The sequence below is a fragment of the Leucopleurus acutus genome (genome assembly GCF_964270905.1).
Source record: "Leucopleurus acutus genome assembly, chromosome: 2".
Lineage (NCBI taxonomy): Eukaryota > Metazoa > Chordata > Mammalia > Artiodactyla > Delphinidae > Leucopleurus > Leucopleurus acutus.
In genome coordinates, this window is record NC_139143.1 from 173,150,053 (window position 1) to 173,165,084 (window position 15,032).

Sequence of the window (15,032 nt, forward strand, 5' to 3'; positions counted from 1 at the left end):
GCCTGCTTGCCTTTGACGTCAGCCGGCAACTGGGAACAGTCTGTGAGGACTTCCCAGTCTACCTGCAAAAGTTAATTATTAACTCACCCTCAAAGGGTAAATGAGGATGACAGGACAAATGCAATCCAACAAGGCAAAGCCAGAGTGGGGCAGGGCAAACAAAATTCTCTAATCAGCCCTTGGCCCCAGGTGCAGCTCATACCTCCCCTCCATCCTTCTCTCTGGGAATAGCAGCAGACAGGAGGCAAGAGATTGTCAGGGCAGGACCTGCTGGACCGGGCTCTCAGCAGACCAGATTCTCCCTTGGGGAATACAGCCTGTCCCACCCCCAGCATTCCTCACTGTGTGACACAGTTTTCTCCCATGTCCTGGGCGTATCTGTCTGACATGGTGGTCCTTAAGTCCTCGATGTCACGGCGTAGCTGTTGAACCTCTTCTAGTTTCCTCCTGATCACATCCGGCTTCTGAAAATCTAGCTGAGTCCCTGCGTGCTGTGTAGCTGGGGAGGAGAGCATTTCGAGAGATTATTAGTAAATCACTCAGGAGACACTTTCCTGTGGAAAGCGCAGTATGGATATGCAGTGCCATAAGGCCTGTGGTCTTGGAACATGGCACTTTTTAAAAAGCACCTAGGAACAATGGGCTGAAATCTTGCTGCCTAAGGGCCACGTTTGTGTTTGTCCTTCACCCAGGTACCCCATAAGGATGCCTGTTTCCAAAACAGATTTACTGAACGTCTACTTTGCAAAACACATAACTCCCAGAGGGTGGTGACCAGGTCTACGGAGCCCAGTTCACAAATTACCAGTAATGATGGGAAAGGTAGATAGGGGTGAGAGGAGAATGAAAGCCACTCTCTCCTGGGTCCCAGACTGGCCTGAGGACTCACAGTGAATGCCCAGGAGCAGGGAGAGACTGGGGTCATGCCCCTGGGCCCTCTGGGTCACAATGCTACAGACAGCCTGCAGATCTTGAAGGCAACGGGCCAACTCCTGATGCAGCTCAAATGCCAGCTGGGCCGTGTCTGATGAAGATGGGGACCCTGATTGGGCCTGGCGCAGGTGTTCTTGGAGCGTCAGATTCTTCTCAATGAGGTCCTGGTTCTGTACTGAAAGCTGAGCAGACAGAGAGGCGAGCACATTAACCCAGGCCCAGGGAAAAGCAGAGTATCTGTGCATGAGTGTGGATATATGTATATATGTGCGTGGAGGGGAAGCTATGAGTCAAAGGCGATGTCCCCCCTCCTTGCACTCCCCTCTTCCCCCTCAATATCAGGCCTAGTTTCTCCTGCAGGTAGGTTGGGCCCACAGGGCTGCAGCATTGGAGGGGAAACTGCACCCCAGCAGACTGAGTCAGCAGCCTCCAGGTTTCTGTTCAGGAACCAGAGAAGATACTCCCGCCCCTCGGAACTCTATCTGAAGCCAGTCCCTCAGCCAACTCTGTTAGCCAGGCTATCAGAGAAGGTTTAACGTGAACTGTGAAATCTGAGGAGACACTGGTTTCAATCTCTCCCTGCCACCCTGACAAAAGTGGCCACCAGCCAGCCGGATCAGAGTGTGTCAGAGGAATAAAGCAGGCAAGAAAGACAACAAGACAGCTAGTGGCCACTGGGTGGGTAGGGACGAGGCAGGGCTGAAGCAGCTGGGGACCTGGAGGACATAGTGCTGAAACGTGTCCTGCCTTTTCAATCCTTCACCTCAGTGGAGTCAGGCTTCACTACAGAGACCAGCTATTCACGTCCATCTGTGTCTCTTTCCCTCCCTTTCCCAGAACAGCTTAATGCACACTCCTTCCCTTCCTACCTCTATTCTGTTTTAAAGACACTGAATAGACTTTCTCCTCCAGTCCACCCTTCACCCACACTGGGCCATGTGACAATCCTAGTTCTGGGAGACTCCTTCCTCAGCACTCGGGCAGTGACCTTGGCCGCCCCCTGCCGACAACTCTGTTTACTCCATGAGGATCACCAAACCTTCAATCTTCTTGATCCCTTCATCCCCAACCCCACAAACCTGTGGCTGTGGGAATACAAAATAAGAGAGAGTGATCGTCCATATCCAAAAAGCATTCCTGGGTAATTATGGCCACTCAAAGGCTTAGGACCTCTAATATAAAGGATGATGCAATGTCCCTTCTTACTCCTCTGCCAAAAAAGCTTAGCAGGGACCTCCCAAACGTGGGGGCTCCTGTGGGAGAAGGGATCGGGAGGATACAGAGAAAAGACAGTACCAAGAGGCCTAGCTGTTGCTGCTCACCTCTTTCACAGCTGTGCGCAGCTGCTGCAGGGCTGTCTCCCTCCTTTGGGCCTCCTCTTTCAGGGCCTGGCTTGTTCCTTCTTCTTGAGCCACTTCCTGCTCTAGGCTCTGCATCCCATGGCAAGGAGGGTGGGAGAACATGTCAGGGGTAACAAGTCTACTTCAGACCATATCGCCTCTGGTCTGGACTATATACATAGTAAAGCTCCACCCTGCCCACACACTGCTGCTAAGAGATTCTTTTACAACAGCCCTGATCTGTGACTTCGCATCAAAACCCTTCTCTAGCCCTTGACCATGTAGCAATAGAGGCCAGCTCCTCAGCAGGGCATTCTAGGCCAGTCTGGCCCTTACTTACTTTTCTATCCTTATCTCTTTCTACCCTCCACACAGCCTCTACTCCAGTCACACTGAACGACTAACTGGCCTTCATCCCCAAAGGTTACAGTTCCAATACTGTTGCTCACTCCTCTTTCCCCTTTGCCCAGAATGCCCCTCTGCTCTGCCAGAACCTTCCTTAATCTGCAAATTAGATCCAATTAATCCTAATATTGCCCTGCTACTCATACCTCCATCATGGCTCATGAGTACATTTGCTGGCTGTGCACATGATTCCTCCCTCCACTAGACCATAACTTTCTTGAGGGCAAGGAACGTCCATTGAGTTGAGTTCAATTATTTATCGAGCAATTACTGTTGACAGGCACTGGGGATACTAAAAAGAATACCAAACAATCCCTGTCTTTGAGGAGCTCACAGCCAAATGCCCTTGACAATACTGTATATTAAATGTTTTTGACAGAGATGAGAAGGGGTAGAGAGAGCACTCTCTCGGGCACCTAATCTAGTTATAATGCGTGCGTGCGTGCATTTATGTGTAGGGGTAGTCAGGGTCAAGAGAGGGAGGTATTTATATTTGTTATCTTCTGCCTCTCATTCTGGTTCATTCCAATTTCCCCCCAGTTTTGAAACTGACTTGAACAAATAAAGTATAAATAATATTTCTGAACTTTTCCATTTTGTATTAATAAAAAATTTAGCAGCCAAGGAAAACGTCTCACCACTATGAAACACCCAAGGTGACCATTTTGAATCCACCTAATTCCACCAAAGTCTCATCATGGGTAAATATACTATTTTACATGCTGTGGAACCTCAGAGTTCCAAGAAACATACTGTTGAGATCCACTAAAAACTACTAAAATCCTGGGATTTTAAATGGATGTAGGGAATTCCCCAGCAGTCCAGTGGTTAGGACTCTTCACTTTCCCTGCCGAGGGCCTGGGTTCAATCCCTGATCGGGGAACTAAGACCCCGCAAGCCGAGCAGCGCAGCTAATCATCATCATCATAATAATAAATGGATGTAAACACTCACTAGGCTTGACTATCTCCTTACAGGACTTGAAATATGTGAACTAAATAGACCCACATAATGGCAAGGGTAGGACTGCAGCTTTCAGTTCTTCCTCAGTGGACGTGCATCTCTCCTGTTTGGTGTGAAAACCTCTATTAGAGTCCAAAGAGAATCTGTACCTAGGATTTCTTGGAGAACCCAATTAAGGACACTCCTACTCTGGCCCAAAATAGAAACCAGGAGTTGTCTTTGATTTTTCCTTATTCTTCAACCTCCTACATTCTATCAGTCACTGATTCCTCTCTATTTTACCTCCTAAAATTCATTTAAATTTGTCCCCTCACAACTCCTTCTTGCAATGCTGCCTTATGCATCATCCTTCATCATCTCTCACTAGGATCTCTGCTACAGTCCACTGGCCTCCAGCCTTGTAACTCTCCAAGTGCCAATATTCTTCCACCCTCAAGCCTGAGTTGCAAACCTGACCACATCACGCCCCAATTAAATACTATAGTAGATTCCCATCACCTACCTAAAGAATAAAAGCTAACTTGGTTGAACAGTCCCAGCCCTCCCATAGCCCAGTTCTCCATTTACCACCTTACTTCAACAATATCAAACTGCTTGCAGCTCCATGTGCAAACCCTGCTGTTTCATGCCTTCATGTTCCTACCCATGCTGTTCCTTCTATCAGGAAATACCATCCTATCCTGTGCCTCCTCATCGACTGGCTAACCCTTCCTCCTCCTTCAAGAAGGCTCATGAGGGCTTCCCTGGTGGCGCAGTGGTTAAGAATCCACCTGCCAATGCAGGGGACATGGGTTCAAGCCCTGGGCCGGGAAGATCCCACATGCCGCTGAGCAACTAAGTCCGTGCGCCACAACTACTGAGCCTGCGCTCCAGAGCCCACGAGCCACAACGACTGTGCCCACGTACCACAATTACTAAGCCCGTGTGCTGCAACTACTGAAGCCCGCGTGCCTAGAGCCTGTGCTCCGCAACAAGAGAAGTCACTGCAATGAGAAGCCTGCACACTGCAATGAAGAGTAGCCCCCGCTCACCCCAAGTAGAGAAAGCCCGTGTGCAGCAACGAAGACCCAATGCAACCAAAAATTAATTAATTAATTAAAAAAAAAAAGAAGGCTCATGATCTCCAGAAACCCTTCCTTGACCTCCCTACTTCCACTGACTCTTCTATGCTCCCCCAGGATAACATGGATGCTCTAACAGTACTGTGCTAAAACCCCTTCCCAACAAGAATGTAGGCTAAAAGAACTGACTGGGTCTCATTCTTGTGCTCCTAACACCGAGTAAATTGCATGGCAGAGAATAGTGTTGGTTGAATTCTAGAAATTCCATCATTAAGTCCTGCCCACCATGCCCCAAGGACTCCAGCTCACCTGTACTTGTGAACGCAACTGATCAATCTTCTGCTGTTGCTTCTCCACAATCTGAAAGGCAAAGTTATCAAGGAAGGCTGTAAGCACATGCTGATAGTGAGGTCAGAGGGCAAGAGGCTGTACTAGGATCTGTGGTCTGGCTCTTAGCCCAATTGGCTACAGCCAGTCAATAGTGAGAACAGAGTGAAGACAAGTTAGCTCTACCTACAGAAAAATAACCCAGACTCCCTATCCTGGCTAACTAGCTTCACACTCCTGTGCTCTAGTCACAAAGAGATTTAAACAAAGAGGAATGTAGTGTGGACCTATGACCACCATGGGGAAGTCGGGTGGAGAGAGACACCCTCACCCTGATGATTGTAGGCCAGTAGAATCAACTTCATATACAGCCAGTGTATATTCTGGTTCTTTGGTAAAGGACATGACTGAAAATTCAGTTTAATGAAGCTTGTCCTATCCAGGGCTATGACAGTTATCATTACTTATAGCTTTGGTCACACTGACTGTTCGAGGAGAGAACCTGAACAGGCCTAGTTTCCTGTCCTTTAAGACCTCAGGTACTCTCTGAACCATTTCTGGGTCTTCTTTTTTGCTGACCTTCAACCAGTCTCACTGCTAGGCCCCGAGCTCCTTCTTCTCTGCTGAATTAGAGCCCCCTCACTGGGTAGAACTTTGCCCAATGCAAGAGGTTCTGAATAGGGCCTGAGCCATGAATGAAGTGCACCAAGCTTCAGTGTACCATTTTGGAGCATATAAATTTGGATGTTCAGAGGCATGTCCTTCCCTAATGTTGCTTGCCAGTCATAAGGATGAATATCTAAAATGCAAATTTATTATGCAGGGATGACTTCTCAGAAGGAGAGAAAAACTCTGGGCAGCAGATCCTAGAGGGTTCAGGGTCATAAATTCATGGTTCCCTACCAATACCCCATCTTTTCTTTCCTAAGCCTACCCCGTTACAGCCTGGACACCCTCAGTCACCTTTCGAAGGGAATCACATTCCTTCTGCCAGGACTCCATTTCCACTTGGGGACCTTCTCCCCATTGAGCTGTATCTTCTCCACTGGCCGCCTCCACACACTGCTTATCTTGCAGGCTGAAAAACAGTGGCCTCTTAAAGAACTCTGAAGTTAGAGGGATGTGGCTTTGATTCCTGATTCCGCTATTTACTGTATGTTTTGGGGCAAGACATTTACACCCTTCCAAGCCATAGGTGGGGATAATGTCTTAGGTCTGTATAACGTAGGGAGTGCCACACAGAAGCTGCTTGCTCAGTCTATGCTAGTTCCATTCCCTAGAGGTCAGCATCTATACAATGTGCTACCAATTCTCTACCTGCCCAAGGTTTTTTTATTCTTTGTTTTGATATTTAAAAGTAAACATTCATCACATGTATTTAAATTATAAAAGTCACACGTATAGAATGCAGAAATTTTAGAAAATACCAAAAAAATCTTTTTTCTTTGCACATACAGTCTGGGGCAGACCCAGCTATGTCCCCTAACCTCGCTTCTGACTCCAACCAGTGGTCTCCTCCCATGGATCCCCACAATCACTTTCATCATGGCCCATCTGCTGAAATAAACAACAGGGTCACTGTGGTTGAATATGGGATGAGAAATCCAATCCATCCCATTAGCAGCTGGATTTGGTCCAAGAGGCTGCTGAAACACAGCCACTACATTTTCAGAAACTTCTATTAACATGGAGGAGGCTCCCAAGACACCCTGAGAGTACATTATGGCATCCTGTTTTGTTCTCAGAACCTGCTGTGGCAATCGAGAGCAATCCCTAGGGCTGAGGAGAAGAAACAGATGCTCCTGGTAGGCTTTGCCTTGCAAGATTCAAAATGTGGATAACCTCCAGTCCTCAGCACCAGGATCTACTTTTGCAAATATAGAGATACTCATTTTCCAGTTTATGAAGTGCTCCCATTCATTCAACACATACATATTCAAGGATTATTATCTAGTATTATTATGCCAGGTACTGGATTGGAGCCTTCCAAAGGATACAGTGACAAATCCCACCCCAATGCACCACTATACCCCCCACATTCCATCTCAAAGACATAGTCCTTATCCATAAACAGCTTTCTTATTACTTACAATCCAAAGAAAATGAAGCTCAGAGAAGTGAAGTGATTTGCCCAAAGTCACACAGGTAATGAGTGGGGTAGCCAGGACCAGAATATAGCTCTCCACTCCTTTCCTCAACCCCACAGGGGTATTTACCTATGTCTAGTGGAGGAGAATTCTGCTTCCCTCTGTCTCAGGCTTTCCAGTTGAACCTCCTTCTCTCTGCAGGCTGCCTGGGTCTCCTCCAGCAAACTCTCCAGCTCAGTCACTCTCTCCTGCAGCTCTGTGCTCTTCAACTCAGAATCCTTAAGCTGAAAGACAGGATTCCATGCTTAGGTCAACAGGCCAAGGAAGACTCTGTCTGGGTATCTCAAAAAATTTGCAGTTCAGTTGTGATATGAGTGTGTGGACATGACTCCTTTAGGATCTTCCTTTCAGAAAGCCACAAGGTAACTGCATGCAGCAGAGGCTGAGAAAGCCCCCCTGCTTGGCCACTCCCTTCTTGCCCCAGGTATGCCCAGACATTGCTGCTACCTGCTGGCTCTGCTTCTGATGGTCTTCCAAGGTGGGCAGGTCAGCCAGGTAGCGTTCCAAGGTCTCAATACGCTGCTGCTTCTCCCGGTTCTGCTCTGATTCCTTCTGACATTTCTTTTTCAAATTATTGATATGTTTATCACGACCCTTGACCTATTGGGAAGAAATGTCGAGAATCTGTCTTCATTGACTCCTCTACAACCCTGAACATCAACTTTTTTTGAAGTGATGTCTTTGCCCTTAGGGCTATAAATGTTTTCCACTACAATGAATGCAGGAAGCTGATAAAATTTTGCCATTTGAGATTAGGGCATAAAATGCAGAGTTAACACACAAGAACTTTCTAATCAAGGGCAAGGAAGGGGGGCTCCTTTGGCAGTTTTCAAAAATTGGTAGCTCTACCGTATAATAAGGAATCTGGGACTTCCCTGATAGGCCAGTGGTTAAGACTCCGTACTTCCACTGCAGGGGGCTTGGGTTCAATCCCTGGATCCCTGGTTGGGAAAATTCCACATGCTGCACAGTGCAGCCAAAAAAAATTTGTCTGGTCTTTGTCCAGCTTCCTGGGAGGTAACTTCTAAACTCTTAGAATATCCCAAATAATAGAAAAGGAGTATCTTTGTTTTTCTTAGTGGACCAGAGCCCACCATAAATGCATTTATGCTAATGAGATGACCCAGAATGCAGACTGGTCACTATAAAGACCGATGGAGTTGAGCCCAACTCCCTGTGAAGAGGGGACAAAGACAGGAGATTGAGTTCAATCATGCCTACATAATAAAACCCCAATTAAAAATTCTGGACACCGAAGCTCAGTGGAGCTTCCTGGTTGGTGAACACATGGATGTGCTAGGAGGATGACATGCTCTGATTCCAAGGGAGAAAAGGTATAGAAGCCCTGCTTTGAGGACTTTCCCAGACCTCATCCTATTTGTCTCTTTATTTGGCTTGTCCTGATTTGTATTTTTATAATAAAACTGTAATCCTAAGTAATCCTGAGTTCTGAGTTGCTCTGGTGAATTACTGAACCTGAAGGGGTCATGGGAACCCCTGGATTTATAGCCAGTTGGTCAGAAGTATATAGGCAGTCTAGGGAACCCAAAACTTGCAGCTGGCATCGGAAGTAACAAATAAGCATAGTCTTTTGGGGGACCATGCCCTTAAACCTGTGGAATCTGATGCTAACTCTAAGTGGTCTGCATCAGAACTGAATTGCAAAAGTAAATATAACTGTATATACAGTAGACATACAGCCGGTCTGGTCTGGTCTGTTGAGATAGGTAACGCATTATTCCCTAAGCACCACATAGGATATAAAGCTAAGCAATCATCTGGAAGGGCTAATGAGACTCTAAACTCCTTGAGAGGAGGGGCTGTGTCCATTTTGCTTACTATCATATCCCCAACACACAGCACAATGCTTGGCACTGAGCAGGCAATCAATTAAGATTTGTTGAATGGGGCTTCCCTCGTGGCGCAGTAGTTAAGAATCCGCCTGCCAATGCAGGGGACACGGGTTCGAGCCCTGGTCTGGGAAGATCTCACATGCCGTGGAGCAACTAAGCCCATATGCCACAACTACTGAGCCCGCATGCCACAACTACTGAAGCCCACACGCCTAGAGCCCATGCTCTGCAACAAAAGAAGCCACTGCAATGAGAAGCCCGTGTACTGCAACGAAGAGTAGCCCCCCTTTCACCGCAACTAGAGAAAGCCCGCACGCAGCAATGAAGACCCAACACAGCCAAAAATTAATAAATTAAACAAATAAATTTTAAAAAAAAGATTTGTTGAATGGAAACTTTTTCTTCACTATTATGGCTTTTTCTTTGGCTCATGAAAAAGGAAGCTGGAGGAAGTAAGAGAAAGCAGAGAAAAGGTAAGGCAGATCTACTGATGCCAAAGAGGCACAGGCCTAATTTAATCCAAAGATAACACAGTACTAAGAGGGATCCCTGAAAATCAGTCAAAACCTTTACCCCAGGTACAATCTTTAAGCTCCATGTGATTCTCCAGATTCTCACATTTTAATATGCATCAGAATCACCTGGGAAGCTTATTAAAAATGCTGATAACCAACTGTGAATTGAGAGAGAGAGAGAGAGCGAGCGAGCGAGCATCCCACAGGGAAGCCCACCGGGCAACTACCATGAACCCAGAGCTTCCACGCAGCTTTAAAATACTACTGATACGTTGTGGGTTTTTTTTTGTTTTTTTTCTTTTCTGGCTGCAGCGCACGGCATGTGAGATCTTAGTTCCCCAACCAGGGATTGAACCTGTACCCCCTGTAGTGGAAGCGTGGAGTCTTAAGCACTGGACCGCCAGGGAAGTCCCTAAAATACTACATTCTTCAATATGAGCACTCTTTCATTCAAGGATCACCAAGCCTCTAACATGAAAGACACCAAAATAAAAAGACCTGAAGGAAACAAGAAACAACACTATGAGCAGATGCAGATATCCCAAAAGGTATAATCAATATCATCAGAGAAAAGATATTGCATTCATGAAACAAAAACAGCAAAAAATTCAATAGAAGAATACTATTCAGGGCTTCCCTGGTGGCACAGTGGTTGAGAGTCCTCCTGCCGATGCAGGGGACACGGGTTCGTGCCCCGGTCCAAGAAGATCCCACATGCCGTGGAGCGGCTGGGCCTGTGAGCCATGGCCGCTGAGCCTGCGTGCCGCAACGGGAGAGGCCACAACAGTGAGAGGCAGTGAGAGGCCCGCGTACCTCAAAAAAAAAAAAAAAAAAAAAAAAGAATACTATTCAGAAATATAGAGGTATATATCAGGAGAAAGAAAGAAAAGAGTTGAGGACAGATAATTCTGTGGAGTGGGGCTGGGCACAGAACCACTAATTTTTACTATAAATATGTTGATATTTGATAACATGTTGGTTATTTAACTTAGATACATGTATTATTTTGATTAAAAGTTTCTTTTTTAACAAGCCTCTAAGTCTATGCTGTACCAATGGCACCAACATCACCTGGGAGCTTATTAGAAATGCAGGATCTCAGGGCCCCCTTCCCTCCCACAACTACTGAATCCGTATCTGTATTTTTATCATTATCTCCAAATGATTCTTAAGCACATTAAAGTTTACGAAACACTGCTTTAGCTGACTTTGATGCAAGTGGTCCAGAACTAAACATTATTAAACTGGTCCCCCAAGAATGTCTGCATTAGTGCAACCTGTGAACAGAACCAAAAGATTTAGCTCCTTCTATGATAACCAATCTCACCCTAAGCAATTCTAAGAGCACTGGCAAAAATGTTAAAACTCCCAAAATATCTGCATATATGGGATTCTTCACCTACTTTTTAGGTAGAGTGAGGAGAAACCAGGCTGAATGATGTACCACAGGTACATCTTGCCACAGCACAATCTCGTATGACTGCCCAGGCTGATTTTCCACCCAGGCCAGCTGGTAGCCCATCACAACCTGGGACAGTGAGGGATTATACGGCTTTCCCTCTCTGTGGTAGTTTTGTGCAGATGAAGCAGAAAGGAGGGGTTCCATTTCTAACAGATCAATCCTGCATAAGAAGTCAATGTAGGGGGTTTCACCCAGTTGACTCCTCCAGGTTCCAAGAATAGGGGCCAGAAACAGCTTAGGGTCTGGCAGGAGAGGGCTGACTGCCAACTCCTTTGTGAATTAGAAAGCTATCAGCTCCTTAGCTCACCCTTTCTTCCTGTTTCTTCCCCTCCTCTGAATGCTTCTGCAATGCCACTTTGAGTGACTCTCTGATGAGCTGGACTTCAACTTCTGAAGCAGAGAGTTTCTTTTCAAGCTCCATCTTTTCTTTGCTCAAGGCTTCTGTCTTCTGTGCAAACTGTGCACGTAAGAAAGTGTTCTCTCGCTGCAATTCCTGCAGAGAGATTCTCAATATATAACTGTTCATTACCCTGACAGTCCCATACACGTTACTTATACCTAGTATACTTTGTGGTCAAATATCACCTTTCTCTAAGAATTTCTTTAAGCAATGCTTCTCAAAGTGTGGTCCTAGAACTAACAGCTTCAGCATCACCTGGGAATTTGTTAGAAATGCAAATTCTTAAGCCCAACTCCCAGGCCCAGTGAATCAGAAACTCTGGGGATGGGTCTCAATAATCTGTGTTTTAACAAGCCCTCCAGGTGATTCAGATGCATACTCAAATTTCAGAACCACTGGCTTAAAGCAATACTTGATGAGTTGTAGTATAACAAAGGAATACAGGACACTGTATCAGAAGACCTGGGCTCAAGGCCTGGTTCTCCTCCACTCATTCTCTGTATGACTTCAGGCAAATTCTTCCTCCTTCTCGGGCCTCAATTTTCTCATCAGTAAATTAGAGGACCGAACTAGATTTTATCTAACGGCCCTTCTCACACTAACATTCTGATTCTACAAGATGGAACACTATCTTAACAGGCCCACTAGGTGGCAAAGCCAGTACAGTACTATAATCTGTCTAACAGACATCACTCAAAAGCCCAAACTACAGAAGAAGCTTGGCCAACTTCTTTTAGGGCTACTGACCTAAGTGAGAGCATGGTTTCCTTCAGTTGCTCCTAGACATGGAAGAATAAAAGTGGGAATGGCTCTAAATCCTGCATTACCTCTGCTTCCCCCTCCATTTGGCCAGGGCTGGTATATTAAGACTTCTCAAAGCATCACTCAGTTCTAGGGTCTTACTACGTACCTTGCTCTGCCTTCCTTTTCTCCCAAGTATGTCCTGATACCAAGGCACCTGGACTTCCACTTGATCTACCCTCAAGCCTTTTCTGCCCCCACAAGGGCAGAAAAGGAGATACTTTATAATTAAGATGTTTACTCTTTGAGGGCAGGGACACCTTATATCACTTGGTTCATTTTCTATCTCCTGGATGCCTAACAGTGCCAAGCACAGGGAAGATACTGGGTTATGACAAGCAGAATGCCATCCTGGCTGCCAAGGCTTACCTGCAGCCTCAGCAAGCAGACATCCCCAAAGGGGGCAGGGCGGCCCAAAAGAGCACTGTGGACTTGTAGTTCGCTCTCTCGCACTTTCTGCTCCAGCTGAGAGATATGTTTCCTCTGCCTGCAAAAGCCGGAATAGAATGAGGTCCAGGGTCCTGACACAAATGACTTGCAATATGAGCCCCCACTTTCCTTAGGTACAAACCACACTTTGTAAGCAAAGACCTTGGATTCTGGTCAGTGTTGTTTCCTGAAGGAGGAAGAGCAAATGAGAAAACTGACAGGGGAAATGAAGAAAGATCAGCTGCGAAGAGTCAGCTGCCTCCTTTAGGCACTCCCCACAGCCCCTGCAGAGATATGCAACTGGCCTATCACATTACTCACATACTGGACTAGGCTGCTTACTGATCTAGCTCTACCATGAGGCAAGGCAGGGTCCTAAACAGAGGAAGATGCACTGCCCTTGGGAAGACCTCCTTAGTGGGGGCTGGGACAGCAGAGGCTAGCCCTATGACACCCCTTGCCCCCTTACTTGTCAATAAGGAGCTCCTTTTCCTTCAGAAGGTTTTCATTACTGTTCAAGATGCTGATCCACTGTGCTGGGTCTAATGTGGGCAATGAAGGAGAAAAAGCAGCAGGATGGTGGCAGATGGCTCCATTCTGAAGCTGAAAGACAAGCAGGCCCAGAGCAGCTTAATCTTGACCTATAGGCACCTGAAAACACCTGAACTACAGCTGGGTCTGCAGTCAAGGCTTACTTTGGCTCAGTCTGAGAAGGCCCACTGTTTATGAAATAATTTTAGCTCTGATGTATGACTGGAAAGAACCTGCTAGGGAGACTTCTGCCAGCTGGACACTCCCTGCTCAGAAAAGCTCCAGTTTCTAAGAAAAGGTCAGTTGTCTTTCATTATCTGGCAACAAAAGCTAAACAGGAGCTAAGATGTCCTCACCAACCAGGAAAGGAGAATGTGTCCTGCTTCCTTTCTTCCCATTCTTAAGCAGCACAAGAACTTTTTTTTTTTTTTAAACCCAAAAGTGTTATAGTGGAAAGAACCTGGGATTCAAAGATAGTTTTTGAACCCTAGAACTCTGCCACTCACCAGCTCTGTGACCCTGGACACATTACTTATTCTAAGAAACTGGTAAATTTCTACATTTACCTCATCAGAGTGCTATAAGGATTAAATAAGATTCTGTACGTTAAAGTACCTAGCCTACTGACTGGTACATAAATACATACACACACAGTCAGTGTTGGTGTCCTAACTCTGGTGGTGTCCTTTATAACCCTCTGCTTTGGAGAAACTATCTGGTGTTTAATTAGACCACCAACAGATTTGATGACATTCACAAGACTTCATTTCCTATCTACAAACATCTTTCCTCCTTTTTACAAATGCTTTCTTTGGAGTCAAAACTTATAGGACAAAACCTATACAGTTCTATGATCAGCACAGAAACTGCAAAATCCAAGGGAAGAAGGGTCTCTACCTGCATTTGTTCCATCTGTAAACGGATCAAATCCAGCTGCTGCTGACAAGTGCTGAGCTCACAAGATCGCTCACGGGGATGCCAAGGGTCAGGATTCAGTTGCCACACCTGAGAAGGTAGAGGCTTGGAGAGCCCAGGAGCAGGCTGGAGTCCCAAAGGAAGAACCCCGCTGCCACTAGGGTGTGGTCCATTCCGCTCACATACCGCCCCACTGCCTGGTGCCTTCTTGGTCTCAGGCAACACTCTGTATAACTCCTTGTTTGTGTCGGTTCTTGGGTTGTGGAAGGAGGCTCGGTAGTGGGGATCTGAATAAAGTGTCTCCATCACTGCCGACTGATTGAGAGTAGACTCCATATTGGGAATATCAAACTTCCTTGCCTCTTCTTCTCTTTCATGGCCCACTGCTGGAAACCAGGACTGCTCAACTCCATTCTCTCCAGCAGCACCACAAAGATACATGAAATCTCTAGATAGGCCTGGAGAACGTTTCATTGCACCGAGGTCTCCATTTCTTGTCATCCCCACACTTTCAGTCAACCCTGACAAAGGAAGTTTGGAAGAAGAGGGTCCGGCAGGAGAATTTGGCTTGGCAGGAGAGGTCCCCAAAGTAGAAGGCATCACATGGGCTGTTGGAATGGTTACGTGGCTTTTGATGGGCTGGAAAGAAGGACTGCTACTCGAGCTGCAAAAATCTGCGGAGAGAACAGTCTTCCGTAAGTCAAAATAGAGGCAGCAAGCTTTCTTGACTTTGGCTGCTATGCCAGACATTCTCTGCTTGTCCTAAGACCACGCAGAAAGGGCACTGTCATCACAAGTATCAGGCAAAAAACACAGCAGCCTAAACAGGAGATGTGTGTTCTAGGACCTCAAATGCCATTCACAAGGCAAACCAACAAAAGGCAACACTGGCTTCACTTTTAACTTATACTCTGTCCTTTGTATTTGAATAAAAAATCCTGCCAGTCAAC

General features: G+C 46.2%; 1 protein-coding gene across 2 annotated transcripts in view; it reads right to left on the reverse strand.

Moving 5' to 3' along the window:
* Positions 1-338: 338 nt before the first annotated feature.
* The window catches only part of CEP85 (centrosomal protein 85), a gene marked incomplete at its 3' end in the record, with an annotated part of 30,536 nt that continues 15,842 nt past the window's right edge, over positions 339-15,032 (reverse strand). The window contains exons 4-14 of one of the 2 annotated variants that reach the window (XM_082833453.1): positions 14,065-14,756; positions 13,106-13,239; positions 12,577-12,694; positions 11,314-11,499; positions 7,624-7,776; positions 7,246-7,400; positions 5,993-6,107; positions 5,012-5,062; positions 2,256-2,363; positions 890-1,115; positions 339-499 (exon numbers count right to left, since the gene is read on the reverse strand). In XM_082833453.1, the coding sequence (XP_082689579.1) occupies positions 339-499; positions 890-1,115; positions 2,256-2,363; positions 5,012-5,062; positions 5,993-6,107; positions 7,246-7,400; positions 7,624-7,776; positions 11,314-11,499; positions 12,577-12,694; positions 13,106-13,239; positions 14,065-14,756 (2,099 nt within the window). Of the gene's footprint in view, positions 500-889; positions 1,116-2,255; positions 2,364-5,011; positions 5,063-5,992; positions 6,108-7,245; positions 7,401-7,623; positions 7,777-11,313; positions 11,500-12,576; positions 12,695-13,105; positions 13,240-14,064; positions 14,757-15,032 lie in introns of those variants that run through there. The other variant, XM_082833454.1, reaches the window with a different exon arrangement.